Here is a 25,312-nt window from a genome sequence, read left to right as displayed (position 1 = left end):
ATGGTGTTTTCACTAATATACTGTTCCACAAATACTCTACACATTGCCTTCAAGTTAAGCCTGACTTCTCTGTGCCAAGCTACCAGAGGGTGAGAACAGGCTAATTTGGGGTTAATGCGGGGTTTGCTTGTACCTTACCCTGACGAGAACTGTGGTTGTTGCTTGATCAGTGCTCACACACCTGTCAACGAACAACCCAATTTCCCATAACAAACTTAAGTGAAAATGCACATCTCACTCTTTATTTACCCTTCTGTTTAAAAGTAGTATTATTTGATGATATTAACTGATAATATTTTTGTTGTAGGTATGGAGCAAAAATACGTGCACCCCATGCCCTGGTTATGACATTCCTGTTTAAAAGCGGAAGGTACAGTACTGTTTGTTATTTTTATCTCATATCTTCTATCCAGTACTTTGGGTACATAAATAAAGCTTTTTCCACTAGTACTTGTGTCCTTCTCATCGAAATTGAGTGAATCACACCCGTTCACCAAAAAAATCTTACTGACTTGGACCCATGATGTCTGCTCTGGGCTCTGCACTACTGTATATGTTTGTAGTTCATGCAGTCTGTACAGTGAGCTGATTATTTTATCAACTTTATTGGCGCTTTGGTGACATGACTGAATTATGGAGAATATAGTACATTATAAAGTTAGGTTATACTGATAGTACATGCAGTTCATTAAGGGTTTTAGTAAAACACTACAAACCTCTGGGTGGCCCCATAGCTCTATGAATCGTTCATATCGGTACAGATTAGTCAACAAAAGTGTGCCAATGGCAAAGAGCGCGTTGTACCAAGAGATCTAATAGAGAATGTGTAAAAGCCTTGTGGGGTCAGCAGTATAGTCCTCGGGTGAGATCTTTGGTTTAGGTATCTGTAGGAGGCTGGCCCTCTATGTAGTGTGAAAAACTTTGAACATTGCGCAGAGGGTGCGGGCAACCACACATTGGTTTACAGAGATAAAAACTAGACCACCTAATGCTCTAAATTTTATGGCAGCTTGGTCGGGCAGTTAAACTAATCTTGGGAAAGTGCAAAGCATTTGTTGTACTCACAGTATCAATAAATGAGAACACAGACTCGAAAGAATAACTCGAGACCAATTTACAAAAATACTTCAGATTTTTATCAATTTTTAATACCAAGATCATGAAAATCGGGTAAGTACTCTTAAGTTATGAATTTTCAAAGTTTCGAAAATGTCTCAGCTCTGTGTATAATAACTCCCCAATTGAGAAATATTTAAAAATGCATATAAAATCAGTCAGTGCGTTTACCAATGTCTCCTCTCGGTTGTTGGTCGAGGTTGTCGGTGTGCCCTGTGGACCAGCTGGAGAAGTTTGGGCGACTCCCGGTTTCGGTGGGAGCAGCTACAGAAAGCACGGTTCAGCTACTGGCGGCTGCAGTGCCACCAAACTTGGCACACTTGCAGGTTTTGCCCACAAGGTCAGTTGGGTGACATTTGTTCCTGCTGCAGTGCCTAGTTCTTTGGTCAGCAGCTGGTCGGACTTCACTGGTCTTTTGGTCTTTGTTGCAGGAGAGTGATGCTTTCATTCTGAAGAGAGATCTTTGGCTATTTTTTAGAAGAGTGGAGGTCCTCTGGGGGGTTTGTAGGGTCCGTCCGATGTCTGAGCAACCCCTCAGCAGCGATTGTCAAGTCCTGGGTGCAGCAGGCAGGGTTTTGCGCCTTTTTCTGGGTGCAGCAGTGCTTCATTTATTGAGCCTTGGGTCTTCTTAGGTCCTTGGAATCTGAATCTCTGGTCTACGGGTGCCCACTAAATACTGTACTTAGTGGGCTTTTACGGGTTTACCTTATAGTGACCAATGGGTCATCTACCTTAGGGTGGCTACACCCACTATGTCACCACTTCCTGTGGGCGGAGGTCACTTTCTTATCCCTGATAGGCTATTTTCCTACCAGGCAAGATGGAGGAAAATGTAATGGAGCGCTCACCTCGCATGCAGCACCTTGGGGGTGGTGCAAGCTGGTTGTGGCTATACCTCCTAACCTCTGTGCGTTTTCCTGATGTTGCTTCCACCAAAAGTTGGGGTTTGCAATGGAGGCAGACATCTGCTGCTAGCAGCAGGCCAGGGGGTCGAGTTTCAAAGGAAGTAAGCCCTTTGAAGCTCACTAGAAAGGCAGTGCACATTTCTGAGCAGTGAGGTGTGACACATTTACCCAGGAAGGGCTTTGTTCTAGGACCCAGAGAGGAGTAGCTCCCACCCCAGGGTTCCGGAATCTTGTTTGGTGGTGGCAGGCTGGTTGTGACTGGCCAGCAGCCATGCCAGTATTGGGTAGCTTTGCGGGGTTCACCTCTAAGGTGGCCTCTGGGTATATTTTGCAATAAATCCAATACTGGTACCAGATTGGATTTATCATTCTGATTTGTTTGATACCAGACAACCTAGGGTTCAGAGTAGCCATCATGTAGCTGTGAAACTCATTCTAACCAGTGTCTAGCACATGCATTTAAAATGTTTGCTCTGTTCACTTACTATGTCCCAAGTTTGGCAAGGACACAGTAGGGGCATATTGCTCATGCATCTTTGCCCACACATACAGTATAGTGCATCCTGCCTTAGAATTGGAAGGCCTGCCCGAGGGGTGACTTACCTATATTGTATGTAGTAGACAAGGCATACAGGCTGTGTGCCATGTCTCGAGTTTGCATTTTAGGAGTGCACCAGGGTACTGCAGTGGCAGTGCTGGGTGCATTTGGATGTATGGCCCATGAGGGTGGCACAATCTGTGCTTCTGCCCTAAGTGGCCTACCCTTAGTACCCCAAGCTCTGGGTACCTAAGTACCATTTACTAGGGACTTATAGTGGCAGATAAAGGTGTTGCCAATTTTAACAATACCTTTGCAATTTTAGGCAAGGAACACTGGTGCTGGGGACCTGCTTAGCAGGATCCCTGTGCATTCCAGTTCAAGTAGCATCCAGAAACCAGCCAAAAAGTGTGTGTGTGGGGGGGGGGGGCGGTACTGCAAAAGGGTGCCGGTTTCCCACACAACTCATCACCCCACCCCCCCCCAGTCCCACAGGCCAGGAGACTCAGCCAATATCTGGGAGAGCCTTCCTAGTCTGGCAGGGAAGAGAAACAGGCTGGTTAGTTGCAGTGCGTACTCTGCCTTACATCCTACTGTCCAGTTCATCCGCCCTGGGGATCTGACCCACCTAAACAGCTATTGGACCCAATCGGAAATGTCTTACACCTTTACCACCAGTGTCTGCACTTTTCTCTTCTGTCTTGGGGTCAGAGGTGTCCACTTCTGCTATCCTTATTTTAGCCAAGGCAACCCCTAGCTTACTCAAAGATGTCACCCATAACTTGAGTAACCCCAACATGACCATCAGGGTCAGGGGACCTAACTTAATATTTGATATGGGGTCAGACCACCATGCCAAGGGCAGAGCAACCATAAAGGCTAACACCCATCAGAGGCCACTGACAGCTGTCAGTCCCCAGAACTACACCTTTAGCTCCACAGCCTCTGGGGACAGGGATAACTTACAGAATTCTTTGGGTTCAGGGTGTTTGTTCGTTGTAATGGAGTGGGGGTTCTCTACACCCTGCAGAGAACACCCTTCTTCCACTCTCTTGTCTGCCAGCTGAGAAGCCACCAACTCAGGTGGAACAGGTGCCTGACTAGTCAGGGCTTCTTGGGGATCAAGCTGGGCTTCACCAATTCCAACAGGGGCTTCTTCCCTAATTAAGCAATGACTCCTAGGCTATCTGGTGCCTTAGTGAAAGGTTGCCGACCTTTCCTTTTTCTTTTTCTTTTTCATTTTCTTTTGGGGCCTACGTGTACTCACTGCAGGGGCATCACCTCCAGAATCCCTGGAAGAGGTCTGTCACTGGACCAGTCCCTTTCTTGGGCTCTGACCAACCTCTGGGTGGTCATTTCCAAGGAGACCGTCAAGGGGGAGGTCTGTACTGACTACCACCCTTTCCAGCTAGGGGAACCAGCCATCTCTAGAGGCACCACAGCAACTGGCCTATCAGTGATCTTTCCCTGGTACACCCCTTACCCTGGCAGTCTGTCCTGGGATATACTGGTTCGGGAGCACCAGCCTGTCATGCACAACTGTGTGACTGGCAAAGGTGTCTCTCAAGGCAGTGGCTGGGATTCCATTCACCAGTGAGTGGTGGAAGTGTCTACTCGCGTCTGGAATCGCCAACTCACCTGTGGGGCCCACTTTCCAGTTAAAGGCAACAAGGACCTTCTCATCTGAGGAGTCATTCCCAATGGCTACCCCTGGGGGTTTATTAGTGGGTTAGGTTTTAAGACAAGAAGTGCCTTTGGTGTGATGCCCAGTCTGTTGACAGTTATGGCATCATGCCTTAGTGGCATCCCAGTTTTTAACCTAGTACCCACCTTTGTTTTGTGAAGTGTCTTTGGTCCCACCCTCCTGGACAGATTTGTGAGGGCCTAAAGGCTCCTTTTCTTTATTTCTAAGGTGATCCCAGTTTTTCTTTTGGGGGGGGGGGGCTTCCCTGACTTTCTTTTGGTCACCCCTTCCAGTTCTGGTTTTGGACACCCTAGTTCTCACCCAGTGATCCGTCTTCCTCCCACACTCTTCGGGGGAGACTGACCCTAAATCTAGTAGGTACTGGTGCAACCTTTCTTGGACACAATTACCCAAGAGGTGTTCTTTCATTATCAACATAGGCAGCCTTTCATAATTATGTACCTTGTTGCCCTCCCTCCAACCAAACACCTAGCATCTTTACTGAAAAGTCCACAAAATTCTACCCAGGACTGACTGCGGTTTTAGAGCCCCCCCTAAATTTTATTTGGTAATCCTCAGAGGTAACTCCAGAGCCCTCAATCAGGGTACCCTTCATGAGGCCATAGGATTTAGCATCTGTTTCACTCAGTGTCAGGTGCCTTTCCTTGCAGTTTCCTGATAATAATTCCTGAGTACCCCAGTGCCTCTTTTGGATTTCCTTCTTAATGCAATCTCTTTCAAAGGCAATGAACCATTTCTGGATATCATCTCTTTCTTGGTAGGGAGTACAACTTCCTTTGGAAGTCGTAGGTTGAAAGGACTTTCTTCCTCCCAATTTATTAGTATGCTGCCACCAGAGATGGGTGGTAAGCCTAGCTGTCTTCTTTTCATTTCAATTTCCAAAAGTTGAGGCCCTAAGGCTAACCTTTGGGAAAACTTCTCTAGCGCCACATCCTCCTCTGAGGCGGCTCTTGGACTTAGGGCAGAGGAGTTACCTTCTCCCCCATTGTCTACAGCTTCTGTGGAGTGGTCTTGCCCATACTGCGCCACGAGAAGTCTAAGTTTATCTGTGTTGGCTTTTTTCCTATTACGAATCTGGTACAGTTTGCAGAGTTTCCTAAACTGGTCTTGGGTATATGCCTGGGCTCAGGTTCTCTGAATCTGTCATGTTTACTTTACTAAAGCTGGGACGTTTTTATACATTTGGAACCCCTTTTTGGATAAGGCCAACTAAAATAAGGACGTCTAAATTCTAACAATTGTTGTAGGGACCTAACCAGGGCCCCAGTAATTGCAAAAATGTTAACCATTTGGAAAATATCCAATTAAGCTAAAGACAATTTGGAGAGTTATTTGTGTGGTCACAAATTGACAAAGTGGTATCAGCAAAGTCTTTATCCCACCGCTGAGGCACCAAATGTAGGAGGCTGGCCCTCTATGTAGTGTGCAAACCGTTGTACACTGTGTAGAGGGTCCGGGCAACCACACGTTGGTTTACAGAGGTTAAAACTAGACCACCTAATGCTCTAATTTTTATGGTAGCTTGGTTGAGCAGTTTGGCTAATCTTGGAGAAGTGCAAAGCTTTTTTTGAACTTGCAGTATCAATAAATGAGAACACACAGAATAACTTGAGGCCAATTTACAAAAATACTTCAGATTAATTTAAAAAAAAAAATGAAGGACCAAGATCATCAAAATCGGGTAAGTACTTTTAAAGTTATGAATTTTCAAAGTTTAGAAAATGTCTCAGTTCTGTGTGTAGTTACGCACCATAGGAATCAATGGAGAAATAATTTAAAAATGCATATAAAATCAGGCAGTGCGTTTACCATTGTCTCCTCTCATTGGTTTTTGAGGTCATCGGTGGGCCCTGTGAGCCAGCTGGAGAAGTTTGGGCAACTCTCTGTTTCAGCAGGAGCATATGCAGAAAGTCTTTGGAGCTGGTGCAAGGCCACTGCGGGGGACCACTTGGAAAAGCTCTGCGCAGGTGGACTTCAAGGTGTGCCAGTGGGGTCCCCTTGGAGTGTTGAGGTCGCAAGGGGTGAGGGACCCTTAGAGCACAGCTGGTTCTTTGGTGTAGGGCACAAGGCGGCCGGGTGTAGAGTGAATCGGTGAGCCAGGAGCTGTGCGCAAAGGTACCCCTGAAAGCAGGAGGTAAGCCACTTTGAGGGTCGCTTGCAGGTCAGCAGGGGCACTGTGTGGGAGGTCCTGGTGTTTTCTGCAGTCCTTCGACTGTAGCTTCCTCCTGGCCCTTTTGCAGTCCGGAGTGGACTGTCCTGGTTGTCTGTGAGTGACCAGTACCTGGGGCTATTGCATGGTTCGACAACTAGAAGTCACAGTGCCACCAAACTTGGCAGACTTGGAGTTTTTGTCCTCGCTGCCAAGTGGAATTTCTGTGGCACCCGGTTCCTTGGTCAGCAGCTGGTCAGTGAACTGGACTTCATTGGCCCTTTGGTCTTTGTTGCAGAAGGGTGATGCCTTCACTCTGAAGGGAGATCTTCGGCTATTTGTAGAAGAGTGGAGGTCCTCTGGGGGTTTGTAGAGTCTGTCCTATGTCTGAGCAACCCCTCAGCAGCGATTGTCGAGTCCTGGGTGCAGCAGGCAGAGTTTGGCACCTTTTTCTGGGTGCAGCAGAGCCTTGGATCTTCTTCCAGGACCCAGTGAGCAGGATCTCTCGCAACGCGGTTCCAGAATCTTGTCTGGGTGTGGAAGGCTGGTTGTGACCGGCCAGCAACCATTCCAGTGTTAGTTAGCTTTGCAGAGGGGCGCCTCTAAGGTGGCCCCAGTGTACATTTTTCCCTAAATTCAGTGCTGGTACCAGATTGGATTTATCATTCTGAGTTGTTTGATACCAACCAACAAAGGGTTCAGAGTAGTCATCATATAGCTGTGAAACTCATATTGACCAGTGATCAGCACATGCATTTAAAATGGCTGCTCTGGTCACTTACTATTTCCCAGGTTTGGCAAGGACACAGTAGAGACATGTTGCTCATGCATCTGTGCCCACACATACAGTATAGTGCACCCTGCCTTAGGGCTGGAGGGCCTGCCAGAGGGGTGACTTACTTATATTGCGTGAAGTGTGTAGTGGACAGGGCACACAGACTGTGTCATGTCCAGTTTGCATTTTAGGATTGTACGAGGACACTCAACCTGCAATGGAAGTGCTGAGTGCATCTGGATGCATGGCCCATGATGGTGGCACAATCTGTTCTGTTGTCCCCAGGGGCCTACCCTTAGTTCCCCATGCCTGGGTACCTAAGTACCATTTACTAGGGACTTGTAGTGGCAGCTAAAGGTGTTGCCAATTGTATCAATGCCTTTGCAAATTTAGGGAAAAGAAATTGGCACTGTGAACCTAGTTAGCACGATCCCAGTGCACACCAGTCCAAGTTGCATCCAGGCAAAAAGTGGGTGTGGAGGGGGGGATACTGTAACATGGTGCCAGTTTCCCACAATATCTAACCAGCAACCCTAATCATAAATGTCATGTGGCTAATTGTCAGGGATGCTATGCAGCCTCCAGCCTGGTTGCTAGCCATAGGTCTGGCAGAAACGATGGGGTTTATAAAAGTTTCCTGAATCTCATCTACCATTCTTAGATGAGATTGAAGAGTGTTCAATAAGGCTGATCCATGTGTGTGGTGTCACTTTCAATCATCCTGAGGTGGAATGAGTGAACCAAGAGTAGATTCTGCTAACCTGGAATTTAGACTTCTGGGTGAATAGTATAGGGCAAATGCAGTAAACAGGTTGTCATTTCATGAGAGGCTTAAGAAACGAACAAAAACATTATGGCTTTTACTCTATTCTTTTTAGAGAGCTAGTCGTTGGCTTTCAATGCAGGAATGCGGCGGTCATGTCAATTCTTTCTAATAAGAAGGCAGGCTGCATGACTTTGAACCACTTTTAGTTTAGTGGCTGATTTGTTGGACAGGCCGATCTACATACTGTTTTAATAATCCATGCAGTAGATTACAAAAGGTGTCACCAGGGAGTCTTGCAGGAGTCATGTTAAGATGCAGTTTGGTTGTATTGTTTCCAGAATGTCCAGAGTATTCTACAACTTGGTCTTCATATTGAATTTCCTAAAACTGTCAGTTATTAGGTAGGTCAGGTGGTTGCTTGAAGGTTATATAAGAAGTAGATTCTTGCTTCTATTGGCATCCAGTATGAAATGATCAGTATGGACCCTGCTGATAAACTGGCTACTGCATGTAAGATAGCATTAAATGAAGAACTGGAGCTTTTGGGGCAGACCGGTCAGGATAGCATTCTCAATACAATGGTGAGACAAACCTAGCAAACCTAGCAAGTTTGGTTATTTTTGCAATAAATGCCTATAGATTTAAGAGATGCTTTAGGTGAGCCAGAGAGAGTTGCCAATGGTGAAATAATTTGTGTAATTCATTTAGATTTTATTATTTCATGCTTTTTTTGGATCTCTGCTGGATGTGCTGCCTCACAGAGTAGTGAAAATGCAGCCATTGCTTCCTTAGACCTCAGTTATTATTATACCATCCAATTTTCTAGCATAAGACTCATTGTCAACACAATATCATGGCCATCACAGGGATGTAGAATTCAATAACATACCCACTTGTCTGTGGGACAATTTTTTTTTTTTAAAGTATTTTTATTGAGTTTTCAATGTAGGTCCAAACAGCATAAATATGTGGTTACATTCTTAGGATTTTGTGGATCTGTTATGGCTTTACTTCCTCACTTAATAACAACTGAAAGAAAAATACAACAGGACAAAGAAAAGAAAAAAAGTATATGTGCAATAAGAAAAACAAAAGAAAACCCCATCACACTTATTACATAACTTAGGTCTTATTATTGCTTACAGTGCGTATATTTATCTGCCATGCATAGTTGAGGGAGTCTGCTTTATGGCATCTGATGGACCCATCTCAGGGCTCCTGGTTGATTTATACCCTGAGAACACTTATTGGTTGTATTGGGAGGAGGGAAGCTGAGCTTGTATCTGGTTATTAAGTGTGGTGTGTTAGTGTACATTGTGCGCGTGCTGCTTGTGCGTACCTCATTGATTGCTCGTTATGAGTGACGCCTCTTCCGCATGACGCTCTGGGGATATTATATAGGTAAGCTGCCACTAAGTGAGTGCTGGCCAGGACAACCCCCACACCAGATCTCTATCTGGTTCATGGCGGCCTCTCGTCATTTTTTGCCTCTAGTCGGGCTGCCAGTGTTTCCCAGGTTTCCTCCCCCTGTGTTGTTGTCCCCCGCGTGCTAATTTGCCCAGAGCCTGGGATTCTGTCCGAGTCCAGCACAAAGTAAGGGAGTGCCAAGATTTCAGGTCGGGTGCCCTGGGCGCTTTCCAATTCATCGCAATCAGCCTTTTGTACATCACATATGCTAGGTCTACAAACTTGTGTAAATACCTATGTTTCTTTTCTCTGGTTCTCAGCCCTAGCAAGCAGGATTTAGGGTCCACTACAAGTGTCAGACCTGTCAGTTTCGAGACCTCTTCTACCACTCCACTCCATTCCCTGTGTATATGTGCACACTCCCATACCATATGGTAGAAGTGTGCCTCTGAGGCATCACACCGCGGACAGGCAGACGTCGAGCCAGGGAACATGCAGTGATTCCTGGCTGGAGACAGGTACGTTTGGTGCATGTAGTTAAATTGCGTGTAGCGAAACCTGGGATTTCTGGATACCCCTCGGGTGTGATGGAGGGCTTTCAGCCAGACTGTTTGCGATATTGGATCAGTAAGTACTGCGTTCCATCTATCCCTTGTTCTCTCCAAATTAAGCTCCGGGGGTTTATTCAGGGTTTTGTACAAATTTGTCACTACTTTTGTTTGGTCATCGAATTGCAGCATGTGGTGCATTGTGGGAGAAATCAAGGGTTCCTTATCTCCAGCCGCCCATGTCTTTTTAATTAGATGGCATATGGCCTAGTAGGACAGGACGTGCCCGGGGTTCACTGCCGTTAGGGCTTGGATGGATTCAAATGACATTAGTTTCCCCTCTTCGAAGCAGTCCCCAACCATTGCTATTCCCGCCTCGTTCCAAGTCTTGAGTGCGTGAGCTCCCACTGTGTTAGACCAGACCGGGATCAATCCGAGTGGGAGGAGTGGCGAGTATGGGAGTGCTTTATAGCCCTTTTGTATATACCTTTGCCAACACGTGTGCGCCACTGCCATTAACGGGCTGCCAGGTTCCCCCCTCGGTATTTTATTAGTTAGCCATGTAATCAAGGGTGCCCCATTTAGCCGTGCCAGAAGCCACATGGACTCCGCCTGTGTTGGCCTGTGCAACCAGTTCAGTATCCACTGTAGCTGTGCGGCAGCATAATAGAGTTCAAAGTTGGGAGCTCCCAGCCCTCCCGCAACGAGCGGGCGCTGCAGTGTGGTGAGTGCGACCCTTATCCTGCCACTGCCCCATATAAGTTGCAGTAAGACTGCGTTCAGATCTCTGAAGAAGCTTCTGGGGACCCAGAGTGGCAGCGCCGTGAAGTAATATAATAACCTAGGCAGCAGCAACATATTGGCCACCGCCACTCTGCCCAGGGGCGACAATGGAAGTTTGGTCCAGAACCATAGCGAACCCTTCATAGAGGCTAGTGCTCTCCCTAGGTTCCCATCTCGAAGATCTTCATTTCCGTGGTATATGGGCACCCCAAAGTATTTGAACGTGTCAAAACACCATTTCAAACGTCCGACCGGTGCATTCTCTTTTTTTGCCGGGGACCATCTAGTTAGCGGAAATATACACGATTTATCACAGTTCACCACGAGCCCTGATAGGTCCCATACTTGGGTAGGAGTGACATTACTAAGGGTATTGTCTCGTTTCCATTGCATACATATATTAGGGCATCATATGCCTACAGTGATATGCTGTGGAGAAGCCCACTCCCCATCTCTCTTACATAGCGCATATTCGGGTAGCCAAAGGTTCCATTGCTATGGCAAATAGCAAGGGGGACAAGGGACAGCCCTGTCTAGTGCCTCTTGTGATCAGAAAACTCTCGGATATGACCCCACCCGTTTTTATCCTGGCTTGTGGCTTGGCGTACAATGTCTGGACCCATTGTATATAGTTAGGCCCTATTCCCATGCTCTGCATAGTGGCAAACAGGAAATCCCACTCCAGGGTATCAAATGCCTTCTCAATATCCAACGACAGTACCATCTTGTTATGAGCCTCCGGGGGTGGGGGGTGTCCCCCATGACCCCCAACAGCCTACGGATATTTAAGAAAGTATTACGTTTTGGGATGAAGCCATTTTGGTCTTCATGTATCCCAGTATGTATAAGGGGGGCCAACCTGTTGGCCAAGATTTTGCCTAATATTTTGCAGTCTAGATTCAGGAGGGATAATGGTCTGTAGGATTTAACGTCTGTGGGGTCGCGCCCTTGCTTAGGGAGGACCACTACCATTGCCTCTCTTAATGTTGGAGGCAGAATTTTGCTAGACCATGCCTCCTCAAACACTTTCAGCAAGTGAAGCTTCAAGTTTGTCAAGTGAGTGGAGTAGTATTCTATTGGGATTCCATCTGTTCCTGGGGCTTTATTCCTAGGCATCTGCGATACTGCTCTGTCTATTTCTTCCAGTGTTAGTGGAGCCTCTAGTGTCTGCCTGTCTGTCCGCGATAGTTTCGATATGGGGAGCCCTCTAAAAAAGACCCCAGCTGTAGGGGTGTGCATGTTGTACGTTTGGTGTAAAGGTTTGTGTAGTATTCCCTGAACGCCCCATTAATCTCTTCCTGTGTGTTGGACATTTTGCCTGCGTCTCCCCTTATGATCCCAATAGGGGAGTGCTGCCGGTTTTCGCGGAGGAGCCACACCAGCAACCTGCCCGACCTGTCACCCTCTGTATGTAGGCGCATTAAGCGGTATTTATGGTCGTGTCTCCGAAGGCGAAAATCCGCTTTGTTGTATTTTGATCGTACCTCTTTTAGTGCTGTGTATGGAGTCTTGCTGCTTGCCACCGCTTTTTCCATTTCTCTCAATTCCTTTTCTAATTTATTTATCTCCGCGTGTAACGTGCGCCTGACTCCCCAGCTGGTTGAAATACAATGCCCTCTCACTACAACCATGTGTGCCTCCCATTCTAATGCTCTGGAGCTAGTTGATTCCTTGTTAATTTCCCAATACTGTTTCACTACTGCGTTCAAACCTTCACTGAACGCTTGATCCTGGAGAGCCTTCCCCTGCATTCGCCAGGTGGGGATCTGTGAGCGTCTCCTGCCCCAGTTCAATGTTATTCTAAGTGGAGAGTGATCGGATAGTGTTTTGGCCAGGTATTCTGACTTATTTGTCAGATCGCAGATATCCCGGGTCCCCCACATTATGTCTATTCTTGTGTATACTTTGTGCGGTATTGAGTAAAATGAGTATTCCCTCTGCTGCTGGTGTTTTGTACACCATAAGTCAAATATTCTCATGTCTGCCGCCCAGGCGAGCAAGGGGCTTCTGGCAGTTCTATTTAGTGTTGCTTTCGGGGTAATGTTTGACCTGTCTGATTCTGCATTTGGTACGCTATTGAAATCGCCACCTCAAATAGCTGGGGCTTTGGGGTTTGCTAATAGTGCTGGGGTGAGTATGCCCAGGAATACACCTATCGCACTATTGGGAGCATAGATACCGATTATTGACAGTTGTTTCCCGTCTAGGTGCCCCTCTATTACCACATATCTACCACATATCTACCCCCCTGATCTATTCTCTGTGAGGCTTGGACAAAGGGTACCCCGTCTGCTATCCATATCAACACTCCCCTGGCGAATGCCGAGTACGTTGTGCCCACCACCTGTCCGCCCCATCTTTCCCGTAGTTCCCATAAGTCAGTTTTAAGGCAGTTTGTCTCCCGTAGAATGGCGAAGTGTGCGCCCAGACATCTGAGGCGGTCATGTACCTGGATTTTTTTGCTTGGTGCACCCAGGCCTCTCACATTCCATGTTATTATATCATATTGATGCACTGAGGGGTTTACGTTTAACGCAATTTAGCATTGTATGGAGCACCTGCCCGCAACGCTGTTCTGTTGTCTATGTCCTCACGAGTCCCATCCAACCCAATTTGGTGTGGCCTTGTGTATCAGCATTAGCAGAATTACCTGTGTATTCTGGGCATGAGTTTCAGCCCCATAAGTGTTTCTGTAAGCTTGGAGACCGAGCTGACCGAGTCTGAGTCTGGACTGTCCACTGGTGCTTCCTGCAGAGCCTCAAAGGTGTTTTGCGTGTACAAAGGAGTTTCTTTCAAGGCTTTTGCCCTTTCCTCAGCTGCCTGCTGTTCAGTAGGCTGACCCTTGGTTCTTTTCTTGGTGCGCTTCCACAGAGGAGTGGTGAGCCATTCCTCTCCTTCATCTGTTCTGGTTTGGGGTTGCGCCAGACCATTTGCATGCAGCCACATCCAGGCATCCTCAGGAGAAGTGAATACATGGGTACGTTCGTCTGATATTACTCTCAGCTTAGCAGGGAACAGCAGGGCATATTTGATGTTATGCTCACGGAGGCGTTGTTTGATTTTCACGTAGGAATTGCGCTGTCTCTGTACTTCCTGAGTGAAGTCTGGGTAAGCATTAACTTCTGAGTCCTCGTGTCGAAATGGGCCTTTGCTGCGGAATTGCTGTAAAATTAGGTCACGGTCCCTGTAGTTGTAGCGGTCTAGGTGGGTGACCTGGGGCTGGGGGCCTCCCCGGTACCCTGTGTGCCCTTTCCACAGAGAAGAACTTCGACGGGGCCCCATTTAGCACCTCCTTGATCAGCCATTGCTCTAAGAATATTTCTGTATTCTGCTCTGTTAGCTTTTCGGGAAATCCTAAGAAGCGTACATTATTCCGCCGGGATCTACCTTCCGCCTCCTCGGCACGGCGCCATATTGTTTTTACCTCTGCATCCAGCCGTTGTATTTGTGTTTGGTTAGCCAAGACCGATGGGTTCAAATCTTTTAGCTCCGCTTCCGTTGACTTCACTCTCTCCGCCAAGTTACGATGATCCACTCTAAGCAAGTTCAGGTCTTGTGATACTGAATCTATCCTGTTCTCCAGGAAGGTTTTAGTGTCCATTATCGCTTTTAATACTTTTTCGAATTGGGTGGAGTGGGCCTGCAGTGTACTTTCCAGTGCTTGCAGAGTCGGTGCTAGCTGCTGGTCGCTTGTTGGCTGACCCTGCGTGAGTCGGTCTTGATTTTTCGCGGATTTAGTTCTTCTGGCCATGATGTACTGTGGGTGGGTGAGTTGCAGTAGGCAGGGCGAAGTAACGGTGCGCCGGCCGGCCGGTAGGTTCCTCAATTAATGCACTTGTGTGCCGACAGTCTGCGTCCCCCCCCCTACGCCACAGCCAGCTCAGTTCGTAGTCCTCACCGCACAAAAGAGGGGGGGCGGTGGTTCAGCACGGCCCAGGGGCACTTCTTGTCTGCAATACTTCTAGGCCTCCCTTTGGCCCACTCGGGGATCCTTGGTCTGTCCACTCTCCCCGCTGCCGCAGTTTACCCCGCCCCTCGGTAGGTGTAGGGGGGGGAGCCAGAGCTACTCACAATGCCACCTAGACAGCGGGGCGGTGGGGGAGGACACAACTCCACGAAGCCTGCCCCCCCTCCCTCGACCAGCCGCAGCAGTCACCTTCGCCCCCGCCGGGGGGGTGGAAGAAAGTGCCCCCCGATGGCAGTCTCCGGCCACCTCCACGTCACCACCTCAATGTTGCAAGGTCCAGGTGGATTTTTAGGATGAGCCTCTGGGGTCGACCCCACGCCTCCTCTGCTTCACTTTAGGCTTCAAGGAGGGTGCCTCGGACACCTCCAGGGCGCCTCAGCCTCTCGTAACCTGGGACAATTCGGGGCCGCCGGGACACTCCGCCGCTCTGGCAGCAGTGCGACGGCAGCCGCCGGATCACAGAGCAAGCAAAGAGAACGGGGGGAGGGGTGGGAAGCACGCGGGCCTCCTCTCCAAGTCCGGCTCCGTCAACAGGGTGGCACCCTCAAAGCCTCGCCCCTCTCCTCGATGCGGGACCCTCCGCGAGCGTGCCGCAGCATCACCTGCGCCGATCGCGCCTTCAGAGCGCCGCCAGGGGAGGGTTACGAGGCCGCGGTCACCGGCTTCTCCAAAGCCCGCACAACATCTATCCTCGTGCGTCGCCTCGCACAAACTCACCTGGCTCCTGAGAACCGCTGAGCGCCCGTACCGGCTTTCCCCTTCTTGTATGCTCCGCCCGACAGCCCGGGAGCGCCTTCCAGGATATTTTGTGTGGGCTCGGATCAGAGCTCTGATTTAGGCTTCCGTCCCGGCCGCCATTTTGGCTCCTCCGGCCTCTTGTCTGTGGAACATGTTGCTTCATGAATCCACTTGTCCCTTTGGTGCCACATAGTGAGTCGACAAATTATGGCAGCAATCTCATTATATGTAGGAGCTTTGATAATAGCCTCTGATTATGCAGGGCTCATACTACAGTATGGTTTGAATACTAGCAATTCCCTTATTTTACCACCTTTCAGCAGATCTACATAATGGGGCTTGAGGTTTGGCTAAGCAATAGTTCCAGGACCGGAATGCCCTTTTGAGTCTGTGCAAACCTACTTGCATGTTTTAGGGGTATCACCAGGTCTTTTCAAATATTTTCTCATACTGGGAAATGTTGGAAATGTACTCCTGCACAAGGCAGAAGTATAACTTCTTCCAGGATTGGGGCAAGAAACTGGAAAGAGATAAAGGTAACCAGGCCTCCAGAAATCTACTGCTCCACTCGCAATGACAGTCAGATTTTAGTAGGGTGAGCTATATTTAGGATCTTCTTGTCTGTTCTGGGGAGCTGACAAAGAACAGGTGTTCAGTTCATTCAGAAAGTGAAGGAGCACTAAAGATGCCTTTGAACACGGAGCAGATGTGACAAGATAAAAACAAGATTTAGAGATCAAGGTCAGAAGTCAGTTTAAATCTTCTTACAATTTTCTTTTTCTGACTGCAGACTTCTGGAATTTTGTAAATTGAACTGTCAAGTGCTGTACAAAGAGTGTGAAATGACAGGCTGTAAGGTGTCAGGTTTTTTCCTAACAGCACAACTTTTAAATACCTAGTAAGTGGAGTGTACAAGCATTCCAAAATACAGTTAAGTGGTCATGAAAGCCGTTGTGAAAAAAATATATTTTAATAGGATGAAAACAAATCTAAAAAAATGATGTGCAAATAATAAATATGTTTGCTGAAACCCAATGTTCACAGGTTATTCAATTTCAGCTTTATTTCGGTAAAACAATACCATAAAAGCATACCGACACAATTCATACATTTCTAAAAGAAAACAAAAGCAATTTGGTTAAAACAGTAAAACCAGACCCATCATAAGATTAAAAAAAATAATAATCCAGGACTCCCCCAAGGTCATACAGTACAGTTAGATAAAAGAAAAGAATAAGCAAATGATCGATTAAAACACTGTAGAAATACACAGTACACATCACTTTACAAAACACCAAGAATATTATAGAATAACCATAAATACAATCTGTGTGCACAAAACAAATGGGATTGATATCTGACTGTTAATAGCAATGGCACTTATTTTGCTTTGGTAGGGGAGGACTATTTAAAATAAAATGAATAAATAACTGAATCCTAGAGCCTTAGGCCCGCCTTGTCTCTAATAAATGAAATTGCTAGTAAAAACCGGCTTAAACCAAAAACAACATATGGTATCGTACTAGATCTCACAGGTTATTGTTCATACACTATATAGTTTTATCAATCAAGCTACACACTAGTTGAAAAGATTTTTGGCCATTTCAGTGAGAAATGTAGTGTCTGTAAATGACACTGCGCTACCACATTGTTCTTTAGAAATATATTTATTAAAAGTGAGTTTTTAAACGTGAACTAAGATACACTTTTGCCCCTGCCCTGATGGCAATGCTGTTAGTGTACTAAGAGGCAAGTCTGGGGTCATGTGTACCCTAAAAGAGGGCTAGTTTTTTATTACACATGGAGCAAATGTTTAGTCTATTTAATCAAACAAGTTTTTTTTGCTCAGAATGAGCTCTTATAATTAAAGGTGCTTTCAAATGTGACAGTGAAGACAAATGTGACTGTGAAATAAAATATTTGCTTATCCTTATGAGACTACTGGATTTTTGGGTGGCAGGATCGTTCACAGTGTGGGGGAATAAGTCTAACCCACGGTGAAGGACCCTTGTCACCCCCAATCCGGTTTTGCTCCGTCTAACTAGCAGTGCCTCATCTCTCCCAGAGGGAAGAGGTAATTGGGCTGCCGAGCGCATGACATCTTAGTGCTTTCCAGGGAAGTCGTGGTCCCTCAGATCCCAACCAGTTCTCTCATACACAGTGTGGTCTCCTATACCAATGACAGAGGCAGTTTAAGTTTTACAGATTAATTTAATAAAACGACTGCATTTTAGATAACAAGGCGTGAACCGCAATAACCAGAACCATACAACACAGTAGGATTGAAATAGTAACGAAGAGAGTGAAACATAGCGTTATTTCTATCATAGTGCTACTAGATTACGTTCTCTCTTCTAAGTTCTATTTTGAGCACAGCGTGTTAAGCTCTAAGCCTGCCTTTCAGGTTCCCCGGGAGGACATCAACCCTCATACCTGAGCAAAGGCCTGTGATCTGGATCAGCATCTGCAACAGGGCAGTCAGCGTCTTGTTGTGGTTCCCTGGTCAAAATCTCCCTCTTACGTGTACCAGGACTAGAAAGTGTTTTTATAATTAACACGCCGGTGTTCTAAGAAACGTCCCTACGTAAGAATGTGTACTGTCTACGAACCCTAAAGACTAAACTCCTACCACGTCTATCGGCAATGTACTAGACTGTATCCTTGACTGAAGCACAGAGCGAGCAAGAATGTATTGCTTTAGAACTCCAGTGCTGAAGTAAGCTAAACAGTGTGATAGAAGAAAATAAAACAAGACCGTGAAACTGGTTATTGAAAAATAACAGTGCGAGGCTGAATAAAATGCATCTAGAACAAAGTGCACAGAGGCCTAATGCTTTAAGCAAACGTGCAAAGGCTATATTAAAAATGGCTACACTACACCCTCCCCTTGTCGGTAGAAAGTGGTTCAAATCGAAGCTTAAAAAATGCCCTATGTTAAAACAAAAAAAATTAACAACCTTATATAATTTCAACAAGTCAAGAGGACACCAAAGCACAATAATCCTAAATTTAAAAATAAGCATGCGGCTAAGAGCCAAATTCATATAACAGTGTCAATTTAGACCAAATCCAATTCAAACGGTGGTCATTGAAAGCAGGAGGTTCTCCACTTCGGCAGATGACAAGACTGGAAAATCCACGCCAAAGACTATTAAGGAGCAGGTGTGTTCCAAAGCCTCAGAACCAACCAAGGCGGCATCCCGTGCAGGGCCTGTGAACGAGTTAATATCTACTTCCTCCAGGAAGGGTATTTCATAATCAGCCTCACGAAGCAAATGCAGCCGCAGCGCGCATGTCTGGGCATGAGCCTTCATCGGCAACATCAACAGATCAGCATCAACCACTGGGGGTCGTTGCTGTGAGAGACAGACGACCAGTGCATGTTCAAACGAGCACCAACGGCACCGAAACACAGGCTGCACACAATCCAAAACCGGTCTGAATGACAGAGACCAGTCACACTCCAAATATCCCAGGAGTGTTGCTCCGAAGTGCTGCATCATTCGTTCACGACACAGCTGCGCTGAAGGGAGCGCCCACATTCGTTCGTGTTGCGGCGGGACAGCCATTGCGGAAAAACAACAGCAAAACGCCGGCTAATAAAAAAGCCAAAGTGATTGGAAATCCCCCCAAAATGCTTCCGAAAATTGAATGACTAGCCGAAGGTATCAAACCGAATATGGAAAAAATATTTTTTTTAAATGTGCTAATCCAGTTGTGCTGGACGCATTAAATATACGTCCCACAAGTTCACCAAAGTGGCTCGGAAAGTTGGTATTTAACAGGGACTGTATTTCTGCTGATGACCTTGCCACCTGAAGTGCGTAGGTCTTGCGCGCAGATATAAGGGCCACATGCTTTTGAAACAATAAAGCCTTTAGTCTACTTAACTTGTCGAAATTCACCTTGGAAGTAGCAATGTGAGGCCAGATATCTGCTACCTCCCTTAATTTAGTGGGGGGAAACAACACATTCCCGCAGCAAGTAACGACCTTGGTGACCGAAACAACGTAAACTATTCCGGCCCGCATGCCACAACAGTCTTCACTATTGAGGAGGACATAGCTGCCGTTTGAAAGCACCTGGAATGTGCGTTTAATCAAGGGGACCGGAACTCCCTTCAGATAGCAAGCCAGGTTCGCAACCGAGGCATTACATGCCCCATGCAAGGACAGCTGCTTAAAAATCATCGAATGGCTGACTGAAGTCTCGCATTCACTACCGCTAAGAAAAACCTCTCTCATGCCATTGAGACATTTGTACAAGAAGGGAAGTTCCCACACCTCATGTATATAACTATCTCCCAGCTTTTCATATCTGCCTACCGGAACATGTTTTAAACAAGAAGTGAATTGTAGTGTACAAATGGGCAGATTAATAACCCCGTGTATCAACCACTCAGCTGAGGGAATCTCAGCCACGGTAAAAGGCAATCTTTCCAATTTTCAATGTTAAGCATGACATAAGTCGCCTCCTTCTTAGCCATCAGTTGTTGTTGACGTGTCAAATTAAAGGAAAAAAATATCTCCCTGGCTCTGATGTGCTGCCACAGAACACGACCCGCCTTCAGTGTCTGAAGTGTTCAACCCAACTGCATAATGGACCTTGTTTGACTTTGTCCATGATATAAAGAAAACATGTCAGATCGTATAATGTCTATGGCAGAAGAAACAATGTTGTCAATGGTATATATTCGGTCGGACAGGGTGTGAATCCCATTATCCACAACAGCTAATGCCTTTTTCAAATTTTCCTGATCCATCTGCCTTAACTGTGCCGCAGCCTCTTGTTGGGAAAGTTTCCATATTTCATTGTACACCTTCGTACAAAAAACGTTTCCTACGTGGTGTCTTTGGGCCTGACAAAAAATCTTGCAAGTCAGTGTTATTAGACAGAAGAGTGAGATGCGTCTTAACTGCATCTAGCGTAGATGATTTGAACCATTGTTGACACAATTTTTCCATGCTATATGTAGTTATAATTTCAGCATGTTCAGGTGATATGTAGCGAGGGTCTGCCCTACTCGTCCTGAAACCCCCCCGAGGAGGTGACAAAACGTTGATGACACTCGTTGGTGTCTATAGACCACAATAACCACCTGCCCTGACGTGACAATGAAGTGTTACATGTACCATTTTGGACTCAGTCTGTAAGTTCACTAAAAGTGGCATTGATATATTTCTGCCAATCCTTCATTTTGGTAGGGACAGGTATACTAGGCATATTCAATTCTCTAATCGTTGCTAAGCCCAAACAGCTAGTCTGTTGCACAGTTTCATTTAAAAAAAATAATTTGGACGGGAATGAGACATGCTCTAAACAATGTTTCTCTACCCTGTATCTGCCAATGTTTTGTTCCCCAAACACTTTTCAAATCAACATTTTGTGACCAATATTCCTAACCTTCAATTGATAGTCGGGAAACAAAAGAATCTGAGTATATGAATTTTGTATTAGTCAACAACATTTGCTTATCTTTATATGGAGTTAACTTAAAATAATATGACTTAGCATTCATTTGATGATGCCCAGAAAAATACGCAAATTTGTCAGAATATGTTTTAGAACTCCCTTGCGGGGGAGTTGGGCAATGCTCCCATTGCGTGTAGTCAAATATTGTCTTTGGACTACTGGCTTTATGTATAAAGTGGTGCCCATAATAATTATAACAAAACATGTCACCATAATTGTCTTTAAACTGGTAAACATCTTCATTCTCATAGACAGTATAATATTGTAACTCAGTCATCATGGAATCAACTGTCTTCACGTCCCAATCATCAGATACAATGCCTGGTATCACGATATCATTCATAGATAACTTTAGAACGTACGGTATTTGAATTATTTCAGTGGGACCGTATATATCAAACATTACTTTATACCACATAATACCATCCGGAATTGGCACTGCAGAAATGTTCACAAAGGACAAGTCTCTTCGAACCTTATGTGATGACAAATGTGGCTTCAACACCTCCTGCACCTGTTAAACCGCTGATCTCTCAGGAAGAAAATGACCATGTATCAACAGAAAAAAGGTAACGACAAACCCTATCCAGAGAAAAAATGCTATCATAGTCAATAAGAGCCACAGATAGTTCCAAGGAAAAACAAAATACGTATCTTTAAGCCAATAAATCCGCTTATGTGGACCTGGGTCAGGTGTTGAAGAGGCAAATGAGTCCGACAGACCATCGTTGTTGTTGGAAAAGTACCCAGAGGCAGTTCTTGCAAAAGGTGCCGCCGTATTCAATGGAGGAGTAGGTGTTTCTCGCGGTGGTACACTGTAGATAACACCACCCGCAACATCAGCAGTCATTGTGACTCGACCAAATGTTTCCAAATTATTAATCGTCAGTGGAACTATCGCAAGATCATCTTCCACCCTCCCCAAGCTCGGAGAGGCAACAGTGTTGGTGTAAATGACTTGGAGCGGAACATCTTCCCCAGTAGTGAGAGGGATTCGGGAACTACTGGACGTTCCTCTTGGTCTGCTGTGCAGAATCGGCCACATGTTGTAACTTGACATTGTCGATGGAGACAAAGCGAGTTTCTTTGGCCCCTGGCAAAGGTGGTAAAATAACAGTTCTTGTTCCGCATATCCCCAACACCGGAACTGGAGCTCGATAAGAAGGGCCAAATTCTTTTTTCACTGCAACCTTTTCACGCACAAGATCCCCAACTCTGGGAATCCAACCAGTAGGCGTTACTGGCACATCCTTAATTCCTGTGGAGGCAGCACTTTTAGAAGAGTTATCTTCACGGAACTGTTGTAATTCCTGCAAAACAGTGACACGATCATTTATGTCAAAAGGCGTTTCCGCCGCCTCCACACCAGGACCATCTAGATCTGGAACAAACATTCGTGTTCCAAACAGGCACTCATATGAAGTACAACCCCACAGGGACCTTCTAGGCAAGTTATTCAGTGCTCTCTGTACTCCATACAGGTGGGTTAGCCAACTACGACCCGTACCTAAGACTCTTGCCGTTAAAGATTGTTTTAAATCACGATTTAATCGCTCCACAACAGAATTTCCCTCTGGATGAAATGGAGACGAGAACTGGAGTTGGACCCCCAACGAAACCATGGTGTTCCTGAATGCCCTTGAGGCAAAAGCAGGGCCCTGGTCCGAATGGAACGCCGCAACTGCATATGTACCGACAAAGACATGCAAATCTTTAATAACAGTTAGAGCAGCAGGCGAGCGCTGTGGCCATACCCACACAAATCTGGAGCAAGAATCAACAGCGACTAGTATATATTTGTATGCACTGTCCGGTGTGAGTTGACCGCAATGATCCAAGTACACACATTGTGATGGTCTGTTTGATATTAAGAGGGGAGTCTGCGGCGGGCGCTTAGCCGTTGAAACTTAAATTTGTTGACAGATGTCACAACAAAAGACATACTGCTTAGTCTCCTTTTAGAGGCAAGGCCACCAAGAACGGGCCTGTAATAGCGAAATTGTGGCTGCCACGCCAGCATGTGCAGATGCCACCCCTTCATGCGCTGCATTAATCAATTGTGGTCTTACAACTGTATTGGGGATCTCGCGTACGCCTATGCCTGGAATTTTAACCTCAGCATTCAGCATACTTCCCATAAAGTATTGATATTTAGTAGGAAATCGTTTAGGATAAGGGGTGCCATCAACCGTAGATTTTATGGCAGCCAAAATCTCTGTGTCTGGTTTGGAACTCGAACGAGTAACTGCGGCCACAGTGGCAACTGCCCCTGCCGACTTTGCGGCTTCATCAGCCAAATTATTCCCAGCAACGTGTATTCCAACGCGCTGGTGTCCAAGAGTATGTACAACATGGACTTTGGGTAGCGTCTCCTTCAGGTCTTCTACCTTCCCCCACAGTAGTCTGTGTTTTATGGTGTTGCCCTTTGAATCTCTGAACCCATTCAATCGCCAGTAATGTAGGTATTCATTAAAAGACTGGACACAATAATATGAATCACAAACAATCAGTGTAAACTGTGTCGGATCTGTATGTTCTAGAGCCATCAATAGAGCTTTCAGCTCAGCCAATTGTGCCGTACAGTCCCCCAATGTTTGTGTATAGGTATGTTGGGGGCAGAATTTCTCCCCCTCCATATGGCTGCTCACTACTGCACATGCAGCAGAATATTGGTGTTTTGTCCCCACCGCCGGTTGCGCAGAGCCATCGGTGTACATGACTACTTAATAGTGATCAATAGGCAACGTGTCAGCGGGAACTGGATATTCAATTTCATATTGTAGAAATTCCTGTGTCTGTAGCTTTGGGTCAAAAATGTAATCTACATCAGTGGCTGTTAAAGACGTAGCCCATTGTATCCATCGCGGGTGTAATGCTTTTGCATTAGGAACACTCGCTTTCGTAACAGCCTCTAGGGCCTGAATGGGGGAAACAACTATAATGCGTTTGCCCTGGGCAAGAAGTCGTTCTATATAACAGCCATCTGTACAGCAGTGAGAATTTTCTCTGTTGGTGCGAATCGTTGTTCAGCAGCCGAATACAAGTGAGACTTGTATCCTATCGGGACTGTCTCACCTTCATTAAAGGTGACATACGTAAACCCAATGGCCCCAGCTATTACCCTGATGACCAAATGTGTCTTATTGTCCTGTGTATGTAAATGTTGTGCAGCTAGGAGATCTGCTTGCAACTCTCGAAGAGTATGTGTATGCTCAATCGTCCAAAATTTGCTTGAAAAATCAGGACGTATCAATTCGTATAAGGGTTTTATGCGTGTAGTATAATCAGGAATGTATGTTCTGCCAAAATTTAGAAATCCCAACAATCATTGGAGTTTCTTAATCGTATTAAGAGGTTGCAATTGTGCACATTTTTCCAAAAATTGTGGCGCTAGGCTCTTACTTTCATTTGACAGCTCATATCCCAGGAATATGACGCTGAGGAAGGCAATTTGTAACCTATTTTTGCAAACCCTACAACAATGCGGGCTACTCGTCTTAAATGTTGTAGTAACTCATCATCCTTGAGATATATATCATCTACATATGACAATGCTTCAGGGTCCAACCCGTGCAATATTTCAGTCACACGAGCCGCAAACAGTCCTGGGCTATTCTTATACCCCTGAGGCAAACAACAGAATTTTGTCTGGGAGCCTAACGCCTGTAAAACTTGTGAGGTCCCTACTTTCGGGTGCTATATTCTGGCAGAAGAAACCATTCGAGATATCTAAGGTTGTTTTGTACTTTTTCCGCACAATGTTGTTCATTAGTGCTGCGCTATGTGAATTTTGTATAGCATATGTACGTGGATGTCCGTTCAAATGTCTGTAGTCTAAGACTATTCTATATGAATGGTCCGGTTTAGCTACAGGGATATAAGTGACTATTCATCGGCGAGACACAGGGTTCAATTACTCCCTGTTATTCTAATTGTGTAAGTATTTCTCTCACCGGTGCCCTTGCTTCATGTTTTATTGGATCTTGCGGTTGTGGCTGAGGTTCACCTTTAATCGGAATTACATGGTATGGAGAATCCCTATCCCACCCTACGTGATTTCTATATAAGGCAGGTGCTTGTGCTAGAGCCCATTTGATGCTATAGGACTCTACGTGTTCCCCTGGAACAAGTGGTGAGAACGAAGGTTTAATAACCTCCTCCCCAACTGGGCATGTGCGAACAAATTCAGGCGGCCAATCCTGTTCAGCCAATAAAATGTCATATATCTTTACTACACAATCCCAAAAAATTGCATTTATAGTGCGTTCAATGTCTCCTTCCAATTGTAAAGTCACAGTATATACCCTATCGGGTTCAGAGACACGCATATCTGCTGTTTCAACTTGTATGAAGTCATCAGTTGCTTTCACCTCCAGATGCTCTAGAAGATTCCGGCGAACTATTGTGACCTCTGCCGCCCTGTCTAACAGTGCTAGTGGCTAC

General features: G+C 45.9%; 1 protein-coding gene across 5 annotated transcripts in view; it reads left to right on the top strand.

Annotated features, from left to right (window-relative positions):
* The window catches only part of PXMP4 (peroxisomal membrane protein 4), a 225,569-nt gene that overhangs the window by 29,433 nt on the left and 170,824 nt on the right, over nucleotides 1-25,312 (top strand). For 3 of the 5 annotated variants that reach the window (XM_069243929.1, XM_069243927.1, XM_069243932.1), the window contains exon 2: nucleotides 308-370. The exons of the other annotated variants lie outside the window; for them this stretch is intronic. In XM_069243929.1, coding sequence (XP_069100030.1) covers nucleotides 308-370 — 63 coding nt within the window. The remainder of the gene's footprint in view (nucleotides 1-307; nucleotides 371-25,312) is intronic. 5 annotated transcript variants of the gene reach the window in all.

This window comes from Pleurodeles waltl, chromosome 7 (genome assembly GCF_031143425.1).
Source record: "Pleurodeles waltl isolate 20211129_DDA chromosome 7, aPleWal1.hap1.20221129, whole genome shotgun sequence".
NCBI lineage: Eukaryota > Metazoa > Chordata > Amphibia > Caudata > Salamandridae > Pleurodeles > Pleurodeles waltl.
Note: the sequence above shows the minus strand (reverse complement) of the source record. Positions and strands in the feature narration are given on the sequence as shown.